Source organism: Scleropages formosus, chromosome 21 (genome assembly GCF_900964775.1).
Source record: "Scleropages formosus chromosome 21, fSclFor1.1, whole genome shotgun sequence".
NCBI classification, from domain to species: domain Eukaryota; kingdom Metazoa; phylum Chordata; class Actinopteri; order Osteoglossiformes; family Osteoglossidae; genus Scleropages; species Scleropages formosus.
Window position 1 is genome coordinate 1,531,914 of NC_041826.1, and position 13,426 is coordinate 1,545,339.

General features: G+C 46.7%; 1 protein-coding gene across 3 annotated transcripts in view; it reads left to right on the forward strand.

Moving 5' to 3' along the window:
- rab3gap1 (RAB3 GTPase activating protein subunit 1) overlaps positions 1–13,426 on the forward strand; it is a 29,471-nt gene that overhangs the window by 10,959 nt on the left and 5,086 nt on the right. For all 3 annotated transcript variants that reach the window (XM_018764912.1, XM_018764913.1, XM_018764915.1), the window contains exons 15-20: positions 134–306; positions 1,021–1,075; positions 1,663–2,007; positions 4,403–4,540; positions 5,838–6,065; positions 7,001–7,097. In XM_018764912.1, coding sequence (XP_018620428.1) covers positions 134–306; positions 1,021–1,075; positions 1,663–2,007; positions 4,403–4,540; positions 5,838–6,065; positions 7,001–7,097 — 1,036 coding nt within the window. The remainder of the gene's footprint in view (positions 1–133; positions 307–1,020; positions 1,076–1,662; positions 2,008–4,402; positions 4,541–5,837; positions 6,066–7,000; positions 7,098–13,426) is intronic.

Consider the following 13,426-nt stretch of genomic DNA (forward strand, 5'->3'; position numbering starts at 1 on the left):
GGAATTGAAGCTGTTGTTGTTCCTGCTAATCTGTGAAACCAGTTTTTGAATTATCCATCACACCATGTGTGTAAGATCCTGTGTGATGACACTAAGCTTGGCTCTCACTTGTCATGTGTCCTGCTCTGGGCAGAACCTGTACAACCAGCTGAAGTCGGCGCCCTTTGACAGCCTGACCTACCGCCTGGCCCTGTGCCTCTGCATGGTGAACTTCTACCATGGTGGGGTACGGGCTGTGGCTCACCTGTGGCAGGAGTTGGTGCTGGAGATGCGCTACCGCTGGGAGAACAACTGCTTGGTGTATGGGTGGGTGCACACCATCGATGGTGTTTGACTATACCATTGCCTGCTTTACCACACTGACTGCTGTTCAGTGCTCTGCTCCTGGCACTTCTTTACACTCACATACTGTTGAGATCAGTGCTCAGTATTACTGTGTGTGCTTGGGAACCAAGCAGAGGTTCAGAAGTTGAGACGTGTCTCTTGTGAATCTTCCCCCATGGTCCACTTCTATATTGCAGAGACTCCACACATAGACTAAAACACTTTCAGTAATGGGGCTACGAGCACTTTTACCTTGATAATACCTCCAGCTATAAGCAGGATGCTGTATGTTTTAAGTGAGAACATAGGTTTGTTTTTATTTGTAGTTCCAAATGAAGGCTTTAGTTTGGGTCAGCAGGTGGCATAGTGATTAGGGCTGCCACCTCTGGACTTGGAGAAAACACCAAACACCACCTGCTTTTATACCCGAGGCAGGTACTCACACTGAATTGTTCCAGTAAAAAATTACTCAGCTGTGTAAATGGCTAAATCACCACGTTATGAGTCATTTGGAGAAACACATCAGTCCCCAGTCACACAGTATGGAGGGCTAGACTCACTGCTGTGCTGCAAGGGAGTGACTCAAGTTGTGCTGTTATGTGGCATGTCAGTGTGTAGCCCCCTGTCATGTACTTTAACACTGCTCTAGTGTTTGATAGCCATAGTGACCAGGTCCTGTCCCGCTTTCTCTGGTAGACTACCCAGCGGACCCCCAGACCTTCGATGTTGCCTTCTGCACCAGAAGCTCCAGGTCAGCAGTTTACATTCTCCTTGTGGCTTTTCTCTCCTTGGGGAGGTATAAACAGGACTGCCAAGCATTGCTTCTTCTGTGCCTGGTCAGTCCAATGCAGGCGGGACTTTGAAAAAGCAGACAGGATGTGCAGCTAGGAGGCTGAGGCTATTTGTAGGCTAGAAGGTGGCTCTGATAAATATGCTTTATATCGTCAGTTATTCTCCAGCTGTAACCTTCTTGTCAGATACACTAGGAAGTGGTGGGACCCTAAGTTTCAATTACTGGGGGCAACAGGTGTGTAAGTGATTAGCGGTTAGGACCCTACATTGTATTCTGTATCTGCTGAGTAGCTTAATTTTTGCTTTGGACAAAATTGTCAGGTATATTAACATTTGTAAAATGTACAAGGATGTCAGAAAAAGAGCTCAGTATTTTGTACCATATTGTCAGGTGAGTGTAATAACAATGATGATAATGTTGCAGGTCAGGAATTCTGTTAGCTTCTAATGTGATGATGATCTGCATGTCATGACTGTCCATGTGAGCACACAGGCTTGCGGACAGTATGCTTAAGAGGCTTTTGTCTTTCTGCAATTGCTCTCCAGATGCTGAACTGCTGTATTGAGAGGAAGAGAGCAAGGGATCATGGGCGAAAAGGTGGCACCGACAGCGGGAAGGAGAGGAAGGTGTCAGGTGGTGAGAATGGGCGGCAGGGCTCTGAGGCAGCAGGGATGGAACATTCTCAGGGGAGGTCCTGGGACTCATGGAGTGACAGTGAAGATGAGTTCTTTGAGTGTCTGAGTGACGCAGAAGAGTTGAAGGAGGCGGATCCTGATGCAGAGAAGGGTGCTGCAAAGGAGGGTAGAGTGAAACCGGAGGGTCGTCTGCACCCCCATGGCAAGATGACCCTGCTGAACTCCCAGGAGCCCCTGTACATCCCTGTCACACAGGTGTGTTTTATTAGTTGTCTTTCTGTAGATGCTGGTCTCATTTAATTTCTTATCCCCCCCTTCGATTTCATCACATCTTTTCTATTTAAAGCCCTAGAGCCCTAGCTCTAAGGTTTCCTCAGGACGCTTAGCAACTTCACAGGTGTTTTACACTAGTAAAAGTCAGGTGTTACACTGCTAGATTGAATTGTTACCATTAGTGTTAGGATTACAGCCTGCTAATGATTCAACATAAATGGCTCTGCAAAACTGCAGAAAACTTCCAGGTGAGTCCAGGAGAAGCAACTCTGGGGGTCCGAACTCAACTAGCCGTCCACCAGGAGGAATCCTTTGGACAGCGATGTTAGTTTGACTGTGGTCCTTATCATTTTCTCTTCTCACAAACCATATATGAATTTTGGCCATTAATTCATATTTCATGTGACAATTTATCATCAGTCATCTGGTTGTGTTGAGGACTAAACTGTCTACTCTGTCAGTAGAGTGTTGTGATGTATCGAGTGCCACAGAAGTAGTTTTTTTAATCTTACTGTATGTAGTCCGTTAACTTGTTTTACATTTACATTCACACGTAGTAATTGGTAGGTACAGAGTCTTATTTGATCAACTTATGTAGGTGAGATCATTCTTTGAAGTTCCAAGGAGGACCTTTCTGTGCACCTATTGAGCTTTGTATTGCGCCAATAAAATATCAATTTTTATTTGTATTGTTGACTGTTTTGCTCAAGGGCCATTAACTGCATTTGTATTATGCAACTTTCTGGTCCCATCTTTACAAATTTTTGATGGCAGTCAGGCTGGTAATCCATCTCATTCCTCATGAGGAGCACTGTTTTAACTCGGAGGCTCATGTGTTCCTTGAATCCCAGTGCAACCATGCAACTCTCATCTGTCTTCCTCACTCATTGTTTTGCGAAGTCTCAGAAAGTGGAAGGCACAGCCACTGGTTGGATAACTGCATGTTAGGGCTGCCCATATCAAGCTGAATACTCTGGTTATGGCTTACGGGACAGTAAAAGGATCTGCTTCCTGATAACTGCAGCACGTGGTCAGTCCCTACAGTACAGCAAGGGTGCTCCTCCACCTCTGGTTGTCAGCTCAACTCCCTCCCACTGTATCCATTGTCAGTTCTCAGTTACAGTTCCAGAATGGTGGAGCCAACTCCCTCTGTCCCTCAGATCTATTGAATCCTTTGCAGCATTCAAGAAGGGTCCCAAAACCTGTATTTTTCAGGCCCATTTGCATAGTCCTTTGTCACTTGGTACCTTTTCTCCACCTGTTTTCCTACTCATGCCTCATTTCTATAGTGATATCTGGCAAATGTGCGCTGTAACACCTACATGGAATGCACGGGCCGTGCTTCAACCTTGTTTGTATCCAGTGCCTCTGTTGTGGGTTACAGTACATTGTTTTCCCTAAACCGTACATCACTTTGGAGGAAAGCTTCTGCCACATGTGCAGATGTGTTCATCAGAGCCCCTGGGCAGTGGGTCCAGGCCTGCATGTGCATTGAGGACTGAAGTAGATGCACTGGTCAGCTCGCATGAATAGGATGTCATCTCCTCGCTCAGACACCCCCCCCACCATGTCATTCCCTCAGCAGGAGCTTTCATGAGCTCTTGCAGCTCATAGGTCTTTTTCCACACCTTGCTAGATGAGAGAACATGGGTTGATCATGAAGGCGTACAGGTTTCTAAATCCATGCCATCACGGTGTCATCTGTAATTGAGCGCAATGGTACAGTGTAGCCACTTATTCTCTCTGACTATATGGAGCTGAAGTGTAGTGCACTGCTTTCCCACTGACTCCACAGAGCTCAAGCAATGGTACTTCGCTCTAGCCTTTTTTGTTGTATCCTTGTGAGAGATTTACTGCGTTGAGGTATTCTGAACAGTCTCTTACCTTGCTGAAGGATTCATATGTGATTTTCACAAAATGCTCCTCTAAATCTCTGGTCTGTACAGGTGGTTAATAGCATGAATAACAGTGTTTGGGTGACAGGTGGGCTACTGCCCAGGTTGTGCTCTCTGCACTTTTCCAGGGTCTCTTGCAGTTGGGTGTGTGGATGTCCATTGAAATATGTAACTGGGGAATGTTGGTGTAACTGCACATGGGGTTGCCTGTGCTCACCTGCTGCTCGTTAGAGGTGTCCCAGCTCTGGGCCCACAATAAACTGTTCGTTAGCTGAGTGCGGGAACTGTCAGCCCGCCTCGCACTGTAGATTAGGTGAACGGTACCTCCAGCCTGTCCCGCCATACTGACGCAACTGCTTTTCATTACAGGAGACACGATTGGAGACTGACGAACTGTCAGGCCCACTCATCACATTTCTCGCATACACACTTGTGTAATGGCAATGGGAAGATTCCTTTCCTGTGTCCCTCCCCCACTGCAGGAGCCAGCGCCCATGACGGAGGACCTGCTGGAGGAGCAGTCCGAGGTGCTGGCCAAGCTGGGCACATCTGCAGAAGGAGCCCACCTGCGGGCCCGCATGCAGAGTGCCTGCCTACTCTCCGACATGGAGTCCTTCAAGGTGAGTCCAGCTCCCACACATTGCCACAGGCAACATGGACGCATTGGCTATGCCTCCCCTCCCCCCATGTGAATGACACTTCTGAAAACGGATTAGTTTTTTTTTTTTTTTTTTTCCCCCCCACTTTTAAAAAAGATTCCCTATAAGAGAGGCATCAGTTGATTTGAATATAATTATTATCACTGGCTTCAAGGTACAGTGTGGATCATTAATGATTTGGTGTAGGAGCAATGAAGATAAATAGTATGACGGTAGCTTCTGTTTGTCCTGTCCTGCTACCATAAATCTGGAGTAAGCCCACATCAGTCACTTGTAACCTAATCAATACGCAGTAAATTTGAGGATATGGGTTCTTTTAACTCCCATATGCTGGAACCCGAAGGGCTTTTTGAGTCAATACATCTAAATCGATTCAGGCTTTCGTCTGCTAGTGGAGTACCAGGTGGACAATGGTCCCCTGGTTTACTGTGCCCCTCCCTTAGGTGCGCTCATGTCCTGAACCTGTCAGTATTAGGAGACCGTGCCCAAACTTGCAACCCTCTCATAACCAGAACATTTTCTATGTGCAGGTATGCAAGAACTATGAAAAAAACATGCCCCTTCTGCCCCCCCTAGCTAAACACAGCCTCTAAATTTAGGAGCCTTGCTTGTAATTGTGCTTAGCGAAGCATAATCCTCCGTTTTGGTGGTAATTATCGGTTCCCCCTGGATGGAGCTTGGAAATGATTAATTGCACAACTTGTGGGTTTGACAGCCCCCCCGCCCAACAGCTACATACTGCCCCGCCCAGTGGTCCCCTTACCACCTTACTACACCTGCGCTCACTCTCCCACAGGGTATGGGGAGTGATGGGGTAGAGTTGATGCCCCAAATCAGCTGAGCACCTGCTGCTTGCCCTCAGTAATGTGTCCATGTGCTCTGCCACACCACTGTACTTACTCCTTCTCTTGTTTTCATGTGAGTGGGGGAGAGGCCGTCATTTCGCTTTCTTAAAATCATCATGTGCCTTTCTTCCTCATGCTAATTACCTTCTGTGAAGGTACAGCTGTATTTCTGAGGCTGGTTAAAGGTTGCAGTTTAACCATAATTGAGATCTGGAAGATTCAGCAGTTGGTTCATTAGGAGCAGAATGTCTGGCACATTGTCTCACAGAAACATTTATTATTAGTTTTCTTTTTCTCTTGTCATGTTTGCATTATTAAGTGATCAAGTCTTTAGTTTCTCACTTTGCTCTGTATGAGAGCACTGGTGATTGAGAGACTTGCTGGCGCTGACCGCCCCTATCCTCTTTGGTCAGGCAGCAAACCCTGGTTGCTCCCTGGAGGACTTTGTCCGCTGGTACTCCCCTCGGGACTACGTGGAGGAGGAGGTAGTGGACGAGCATGGGGAGAAATCACTCCGTGGGGAGCTCAGTGCCAGGATGAAGATCCCAGGGAACATGTGGGTAGAGGCCTGGGAAACTGCGAAGGCTACACCAGCCCGCCGCCAGCGCCGCCTCTTCGACGACACCAAGGAGGCAGAGAAGGTGTGATGCCTGCTGTCCCGTTTGTTCACCCTTTAATGGTTACCAGCAGTGAGGCTCTCACTACATGTCATGTTAGAACAGAAAGGGGACTGAAAGATGGACAAATGAAGAGCTGAGCATTTTGAAAGAAGAAAGCAAATGCACTAAATTCCTTTGCTCATGCAGGAATTTGTAGCAGGAAGATAAAACACTCTGTAGGGATCACAGGATGGATATGACAGGCTTCACGTGTCTGGCAGCATCCCTGTTAGAGCTAGTTCCATCCCTCATAAGGGCATCCTGGTGAAAGTGACACATACCCTGCAGGAGGGCCTCAGCGCTGGCACACAGCAAGCAAAGTAGGTCAGAGCATGAGGTGTGTTCCTGCCACAGGCTCTGTTCCTCATGTAATGCCAAGGTTGTCCTTTGACGTCCTTTGATGTCCTTCGTCCCCCTGCCTGGCTGCACAGCTAAAATTGCAGGTGTTGGATTCAGCAAGGCTCCCCTTTTCTGACTTTGGCGTTCTGTGAGATGACACAAGGGCATACGCTTTTCCGGTGCTTGGATGATTGTCAGGAGTGTAGCCAGAAATTAGCCATGGGGCTGAGGACACAGCTTGAAGCAAAATTCACATCTTAAAACTTTTTTCTTCCTAAGTCGCATCCTTGACTTCCTTCAGTTCTACTCTGCATATCGGCACATATGGTGTGTGAAAAGGAGCTGTAGGTGGGTTCAAATGGAGAAGCTTCGCTTTTGTTGTCTCCAGGCATGTTGTAAAGCATTTTGTCAGCTACTGACGGGTGACCCAAAGTGTCAGATACATTTGCACGTCCCTCAAGAAGCGTCAGGTTCCGGAAAGCAGACCATTCAAAGAATGGTGTTTATGGTTTGTTTGTATGCTGTGTCAGGCGAGTGCTGGCTCTGAAGATGAGTTCTTATCGCCCACGTTTGTCCAGGTCCTGCATTACTTGGCAGTGCAGAAGCCAGCCGATCTCACCCGACACCTCCTGCCCTGTGTTCTCCATGCTGCAATTCTCAAGGTGAAGGAGGAAGGTGAGTTCTGAAGGTCACCCTAAGCATCCCTGAATTCATCTACTGTTACTCATACCATGGTCAGTCCACTCGTGTGACTCCTGTGGAACTTTGCTTTCCATAAACTTATCTGGGAAAATAAGTTTTCAGAAGGGATGTTTAGAAACACTACAGTGAGTTGTGCAGAGTAACAAACAATTCCTCATTCTTAACTTGCCCTAGATACTGTATATACTTCAGAAACTGCAATTATGAACAAATGACACAAGATGGATATGATGGAAGTGGACAAAATCCTGAAGGGCACAAGGCTAGCTGTGGCCTTGTAAGAACTGAGCAAAAGTTGGAGATTATTAGTATAAAGCATCTTTGGTGGCCCCGGTACACATCCTCCCAACACTTCCCCCCTACAGTGACCAACCGTTCCGATTCCAGAACACAAATGATCATGCTTTTGGGGGTCTGTATACACCAGAACAAAGAGAAACGCACTCAAACCCCTCACTTAACAAGGTTAGTTTGTTCCATGAAATTACCCTGCAAGTTTCCACTGAGTGGCTCGAATTATCATTACGTCTTACGGAAAAATGTCACGTTATTCATTTAGCAGATGCTTTTCTCCAAAGCGATAGACATACATAAAAGATGCAATGTGTGCATTACATTAGCAGAGAGAGAGATTTGGATGCAGATGCGTGATTAAGTGCAGTTTTTCTTACCACCATATGAATCAATGTGCATCACACAAGTAGCTGTATAAAACTTTATCAAAGTATCGACAACTGGTTACTAGTCATTTTTCATATACAGGTGGTCCCCGATTTACAATGGTTCGACTTCGTTTTTTTTGATTTTATGATGGTGACCTGGTGATAGACAGTCAGTAGAAGCCGTATGTCACACCCTCGTGCCAATTGACCGCAGCTGTCCTGAATAGGAGCAATAAAGGAGGCCATGCTGGCTCACCTGGTTGTGGAACCTCGTTGAGTAAACCTGCTTCTCCTGCAATAATAATGGAACCCTGCTTACCTCCTCATCCTTCTTTGTGCTTTGCCTGTTTGCTGCTTTCCTGGCTTCAGTTCTCTTGCTTTGCCTGATCGACTTGGATTCCTGTCTCATCCCAACAATGTCCGCACCTCAAATGATCCACGCCTGTCCAGGACTACTTTGTTTACTCCTTGTTTTGGTTCCCACAGTAATCAATCCCGAGTTGGTCCTCACCAACTCTTCGGTCTCCCACTCTTGTCTGACACCGTACTTTGAATTTTGATTTTTTTTCCTTTTTTTTTCCTCCCCCCCGGGTAAGCGATATGTGGTGCGATACTCTCTCATGATGCGGGACAGTGGTAGCGAGCCGCATCTCCCAGTCTGTCATGCAGAGGTGCGTATTAGGTGTTTAAATGCATTTTTGACTTACGATGGGTTTTGTGGAACATAACCCCATTGTAAGTCGGGTGCCACAGGTACAGGCAGTCCCTGGGTTGTGGACGTCCGACTTACGTACAACCTGAAGTTACGAACCCCCCCATAAAGCTTCTTATATTAAAAGTTCTAGTTACATACAGTGGTTTGTAATAACAAACGGTTGCTACTTTGTGACATGCATCAAAACATTGCTTGTCTACAGCGGTTTGTCGGCGTGTGGACCTGAGGTAGGATAAATAGACACTTGCATTGCATCCTTCACTACAACACTGGATTCTCCCCAAAACCTACGTTTGTACATCGACCAGCCCACTCCTGTCCCCGACCACAAATCTCCCCTGCTCCCTTGTGTACTAACAATAAAGATTCTGTGATTGGGTTCACACCTCCCTCAGTCTCCTGCCCACTTAGTATGACACGGACTACGTTGCTGTTAAGTGTCTCGTGTATTACTGTAGTTGGCTTTAATTTTTCTTGTCGTTATCCTCCTAACCATGGCACCAAAGTGTAAATGTGATGCAAGTGATGGTGATGCATCAAAGAAAAGGAAAACGATCACAATTGAAACTAATGTGGAAATAATAAAGCAGTTGGAAACAGGTGAAACGCCAGCGAACATTGGAAAAGCAAACATTAAGTTCTTTAATGTTTTTTATACTTTATAAAAAGTTAATGTATATTATACACACTCTACTGTAGTAACATTCTTTCTCTGTATTATAAATAGTGTAGCTATCTATTGTTGTTATTGTATTATTTTAAAGATGGGGGCGTGGTGGCGCAGCAGGTTTGGCTGGGTCCTGCTCTTTGGTGGGTCTGGGGTTCGAGTCCCACTTGGGGTGCCTTGTAACGAACTGGTGTCCTGTCCTGGGTGTGTCCCCTCCCCCTCCAGCCTCATTCCCTGTGTTGCCAGGTTAGATTCTGGCTTGCCACGACCCCGCTTGGGAAAAGCGGCTTCAGCAAGCGTGCGTATGCGCATTTTGAAGATGGGGGCACAGTGGTGCAGCAGGCTTGACCTGGTCCCGATCTCCGGTGGGTCTGGGATTTGAGTCCTGCTTGGGATACCTTGCAACAGACTGGCGTCCCGTCCTGGGTGCGTCCCCTCCTCCTCCAGCCTTGCGCCCTGTGTTGCTAGGTTAGGCTCCTGTGTGCCGTGACCCTGCTTGGGACCAGCGGTTTCAGACAGTGTGTGTTTGTTAAAGATGTTTTAGTGTATCTGGAAGTGTTTCCTTAATTCTTTTTATCCATAGATACCATATTCTGAGACAAACATTTGACTAACTGACTTTAGAAATAAACCATACCCAACTGTTCTGACTTGTGTACAAATTCGACTTGGACAAATTTAAGAATGGAACTCGTTCGTAAGCTGGGGACTGCCTCTGTGTGTATGCATTTACATTTATTCATTTAGCAGACGCTTTTCTCCAAAGCGATGTACATCTCAGCAAAAATACAATTTGTGCATTACATTAAAAGAAAGAGACATAGCTGCAGACGTGATTCTTAAGTAAACCTAGTTTACTTTCCACTTGATGCACTGATGTTCATCGCTCGAGTAGGTGCATAAAAGGCAGGATAAATGAATCTTGATAACCTTCCTACAAATTTTTTTGTTTTTTTTTTTTTTTAGTAAGGTAGACAAACAAACATTCACATACAATGCTGGAGTAGCAGCTGTATAAAGGCTTATCTGGGGACGATCATGAAGTTATGGTGCATGCTCATTTACAGCATACAGGAGCTGGAGAGATCTTAGGCAAAGTGGGTCTGGAAAAGGTGAGTTTTCAGACCCTTCTTGAATGTAGACAGAGTTTCTGCAGTTCTGAGTGAGAGGGGAAGGTCATTACACCACAATGGAGCCAGAACCAAGAACCTCCGTGCTTTACTTTTCGTGCACGGGACCACCAAGTGAGCAGAAGTAGACGAGCGAAGGGGTCTGGCTGGGGTGTAGCGGTTGATCAAGTCTTGTAAATAGCTGGGATTCTATTGATGCATTTGTAGACAATAACCATGGTCTTGAATTTGATCCAGGCAGCTACAGGAAGCCAGTGCAGAGAAATGAGTAGAGGAGATACATGGGGACACTTTGGCAAATCAAACACGACTCGTGCAGCAGCATTCTGTATCAGCTGCAGAGGTTTGATGGCAGTGGCAGGAAAGCCACACAGGACAGAGTTGCAGTAGTCCAGGTGGGATGTCACCATGGCCTGGACAAGTAGTTGGGCAGAGTCAGCTGCGAGGTAGGGACTAATTCTATGAATATTATGCAGGATGTATGTGCAGGACCCGGTTGTGGCTTCGATGTGCTGAGAGAAAGACTGACTCGAGTCAATCGTCACTCCCAGACTCTTACCCGAGGAGGTAGGCAAAATTAGTGAATTGTCCAGTTTGATAGATCGTGACAGGAGAACAGGCCAGCTAGGAGGTGAAGAACCTCTGTTTTGAAGAGGTTGAGTTGGAGGTGGTGATCAGACATACATGCAGAGATGTCTGACAGGCAGGCAGCAATGCGTGTGGAGATGTCTGACGCTTCAGGTGGAAAGGAGAGGAAGAGCTGGGTATCATCAGCATAGCAGTGGTATCTGAATCAATTGGAGGCTTTGACCAGGCCGAGGGAGGAGGTGTAGATTGAGAAGAGAAGAGGACCCAGTACCGAGCCCTGTGGGACACCAGTTGAGAGAGGCAGAATGTTATATATATAATATTTATTTTATATTACAGGAGTAGTTGCATGAAGGTTTATCCATTAACAGGCATAATCTCCACCGTAGTCAAGGGAACAAATGTAGACTGAGAAGAGTAGAGGGCCCAGTATAGAGCCCTGCGGGACACCGGTTGAGAGAGGCAGAGGAGAGCAGGAGCCCTGCCAGACCACTTGATGGATCTGTCTGATAGGTAGGACTCAAACCATTTTAGTGCTGTTCTTTTGATGCCAAGCTAACCAAGAGAGGACAGTAGAGTCCGGTGGTTGAATGTCGAGTGCTGCAGACAGGTCAAGGAGGATGAGGACTGAGGAGAGGAAGGCCGCTCTAGCTGACTGGAGAGCATCAGACACTGCCAGGAATGCCGTCTTGGTGGAGTGAGCAACTTTGAATCCAGACTGATATCCTTTGAGGAGATGGTTCTGGGTGAGGAATTCAGATAGTTGATCACCAGCTGCCCCTACAGGAGTTTTTGACAGAGAAGGGAGACTGGTCTGTAGTTTTGCATTGAGTTGGGATCCAGAGAGGGTTTCTTCACCAGAAGTGAAATGAGGACAATTTTGAAGACCGATGGGAAGCAGCCAGAGGAGAGCGAGGAGCTGATGATTTTGGAGATGAAAGTGGTGGAGAGCTGCAGGGGGATGGTCTGTAGGAGTACTGATGGAATCGGATCTAGCAAGCAGGTCATGGTTCTGTGTGACAGCAGGGAGGTTGGAGATTTGTTTCTGACAGAGGCTTGAATACAGAAAATGGACTTTGCAGGGAGGTCCAGCGCAAACGGGAAGGAGATGCTAAGAACTTGTCCATGATTGCATTGAATTTGTCTCTGAAAAACAGTCATTAGCAGTGAGAGAAGGGTGAGGATACAGTATGGATGTGAAGGTGAAGAGTCTATGTGGTTTTATTTTTAGTTGCAGACTGTATTTTGTTGTGGAAGAAGGTTGTTTTAGCTTAGGAGACAACAGAGTGAAAGGTAGCTAAGAGTTCTTTGTAGACATCCAGATCTGTGCAGGTCTTGGATTTTCGCCAGAGTTGTTAGCATGTAATGTATCAGTCAGCCATGGGCTGACACCGGGTCATGCTGGTCTAGAAGTTAGGGGACAGAGAGGGTGAAGAGAGGAAGATGGGGCAGAAAGGAAAACATTAGTAGCACAATCTGTTGATAGATCTGAGAATTGTGCAGCAGAAGAGAGAGCGGCCAGTGTGGGAGAGGCAAGGCGGAAGGGCAAAAGATTTTAGGTTACAGTGGAAGGTCACAATGGGTGCAGGAGGAGAGGCTTAGTGATGAGACATTGTTGGAAGGAGATGAAGAAGTGATCAGAGACATGCAGCGGAGTAACAGATAGGACAGTACCGCTACAGTTATGGGAAAAGTCAAGGTCAAGGCAATTACCTGCTTTGTGAGTAGCAGGGGACTGCGACAGGGAGAGGTCGAAGGGCTACAGGAGCAACAGAGGGCTGCTTGCATATATGTCCTTGACATGCAGGTTGAACTCACCCAGAAGAATCAACGGAATATTCCCACCAGGGAGAGTTGAGCAGTCCTGTGCCTCCACCTCTGCCAGAGGGATGAGGGTTGTGGGAGAATAAGTAGTTAGTGAAGAGGGCTGCGGGTATGGTTGTCTTATCCGGGGCAATCCAGGTTTCAGCCAGGAGGTCCAGTAAGAGGTCGGAGGCGTAGGATGGTATGAAGTCAGCCTTCCTCACAGCAGACTGGCAGTTCCAGAGACCCATGGGGAGGTTGAAACAGGTTGGAGGGCTTGATAGACAAGGATAAACCAGGTTGCTGTAGCAGGGTAAGTGTTTGAGTCTCTGATGACAGCGATGGTGCACAATTCGCTTGCCATAGACAACTTTAGATGTTTGGCGCATGATCCCTTGCGGAACGTGATGTTGATGACAGAACTCATGTAGTAGCGGAGACCTCCCTTGGTGGACTCCTGTAGATGGACTCCCTTGTCTTTGCACCCTGAGTCTTTGCACCTTGAGGCTGCCAGTATGTGTCACCTGCTGCTATTTCATGTCAGGCTAATTTATGTCAGCTGAGAGTCCAAATCAAAACTACTCTGACAACGGTAACCAAAACAGACACAATTAATTGTATTGAGTCACGCCCACTCTACAATACGGGATACAGTTTTCTTTAGCTTTGCATGCACTCTAACAAACCACAAATTGAGTTAAATAAATTAAATAAATATACTACCAGCAACTGCACAA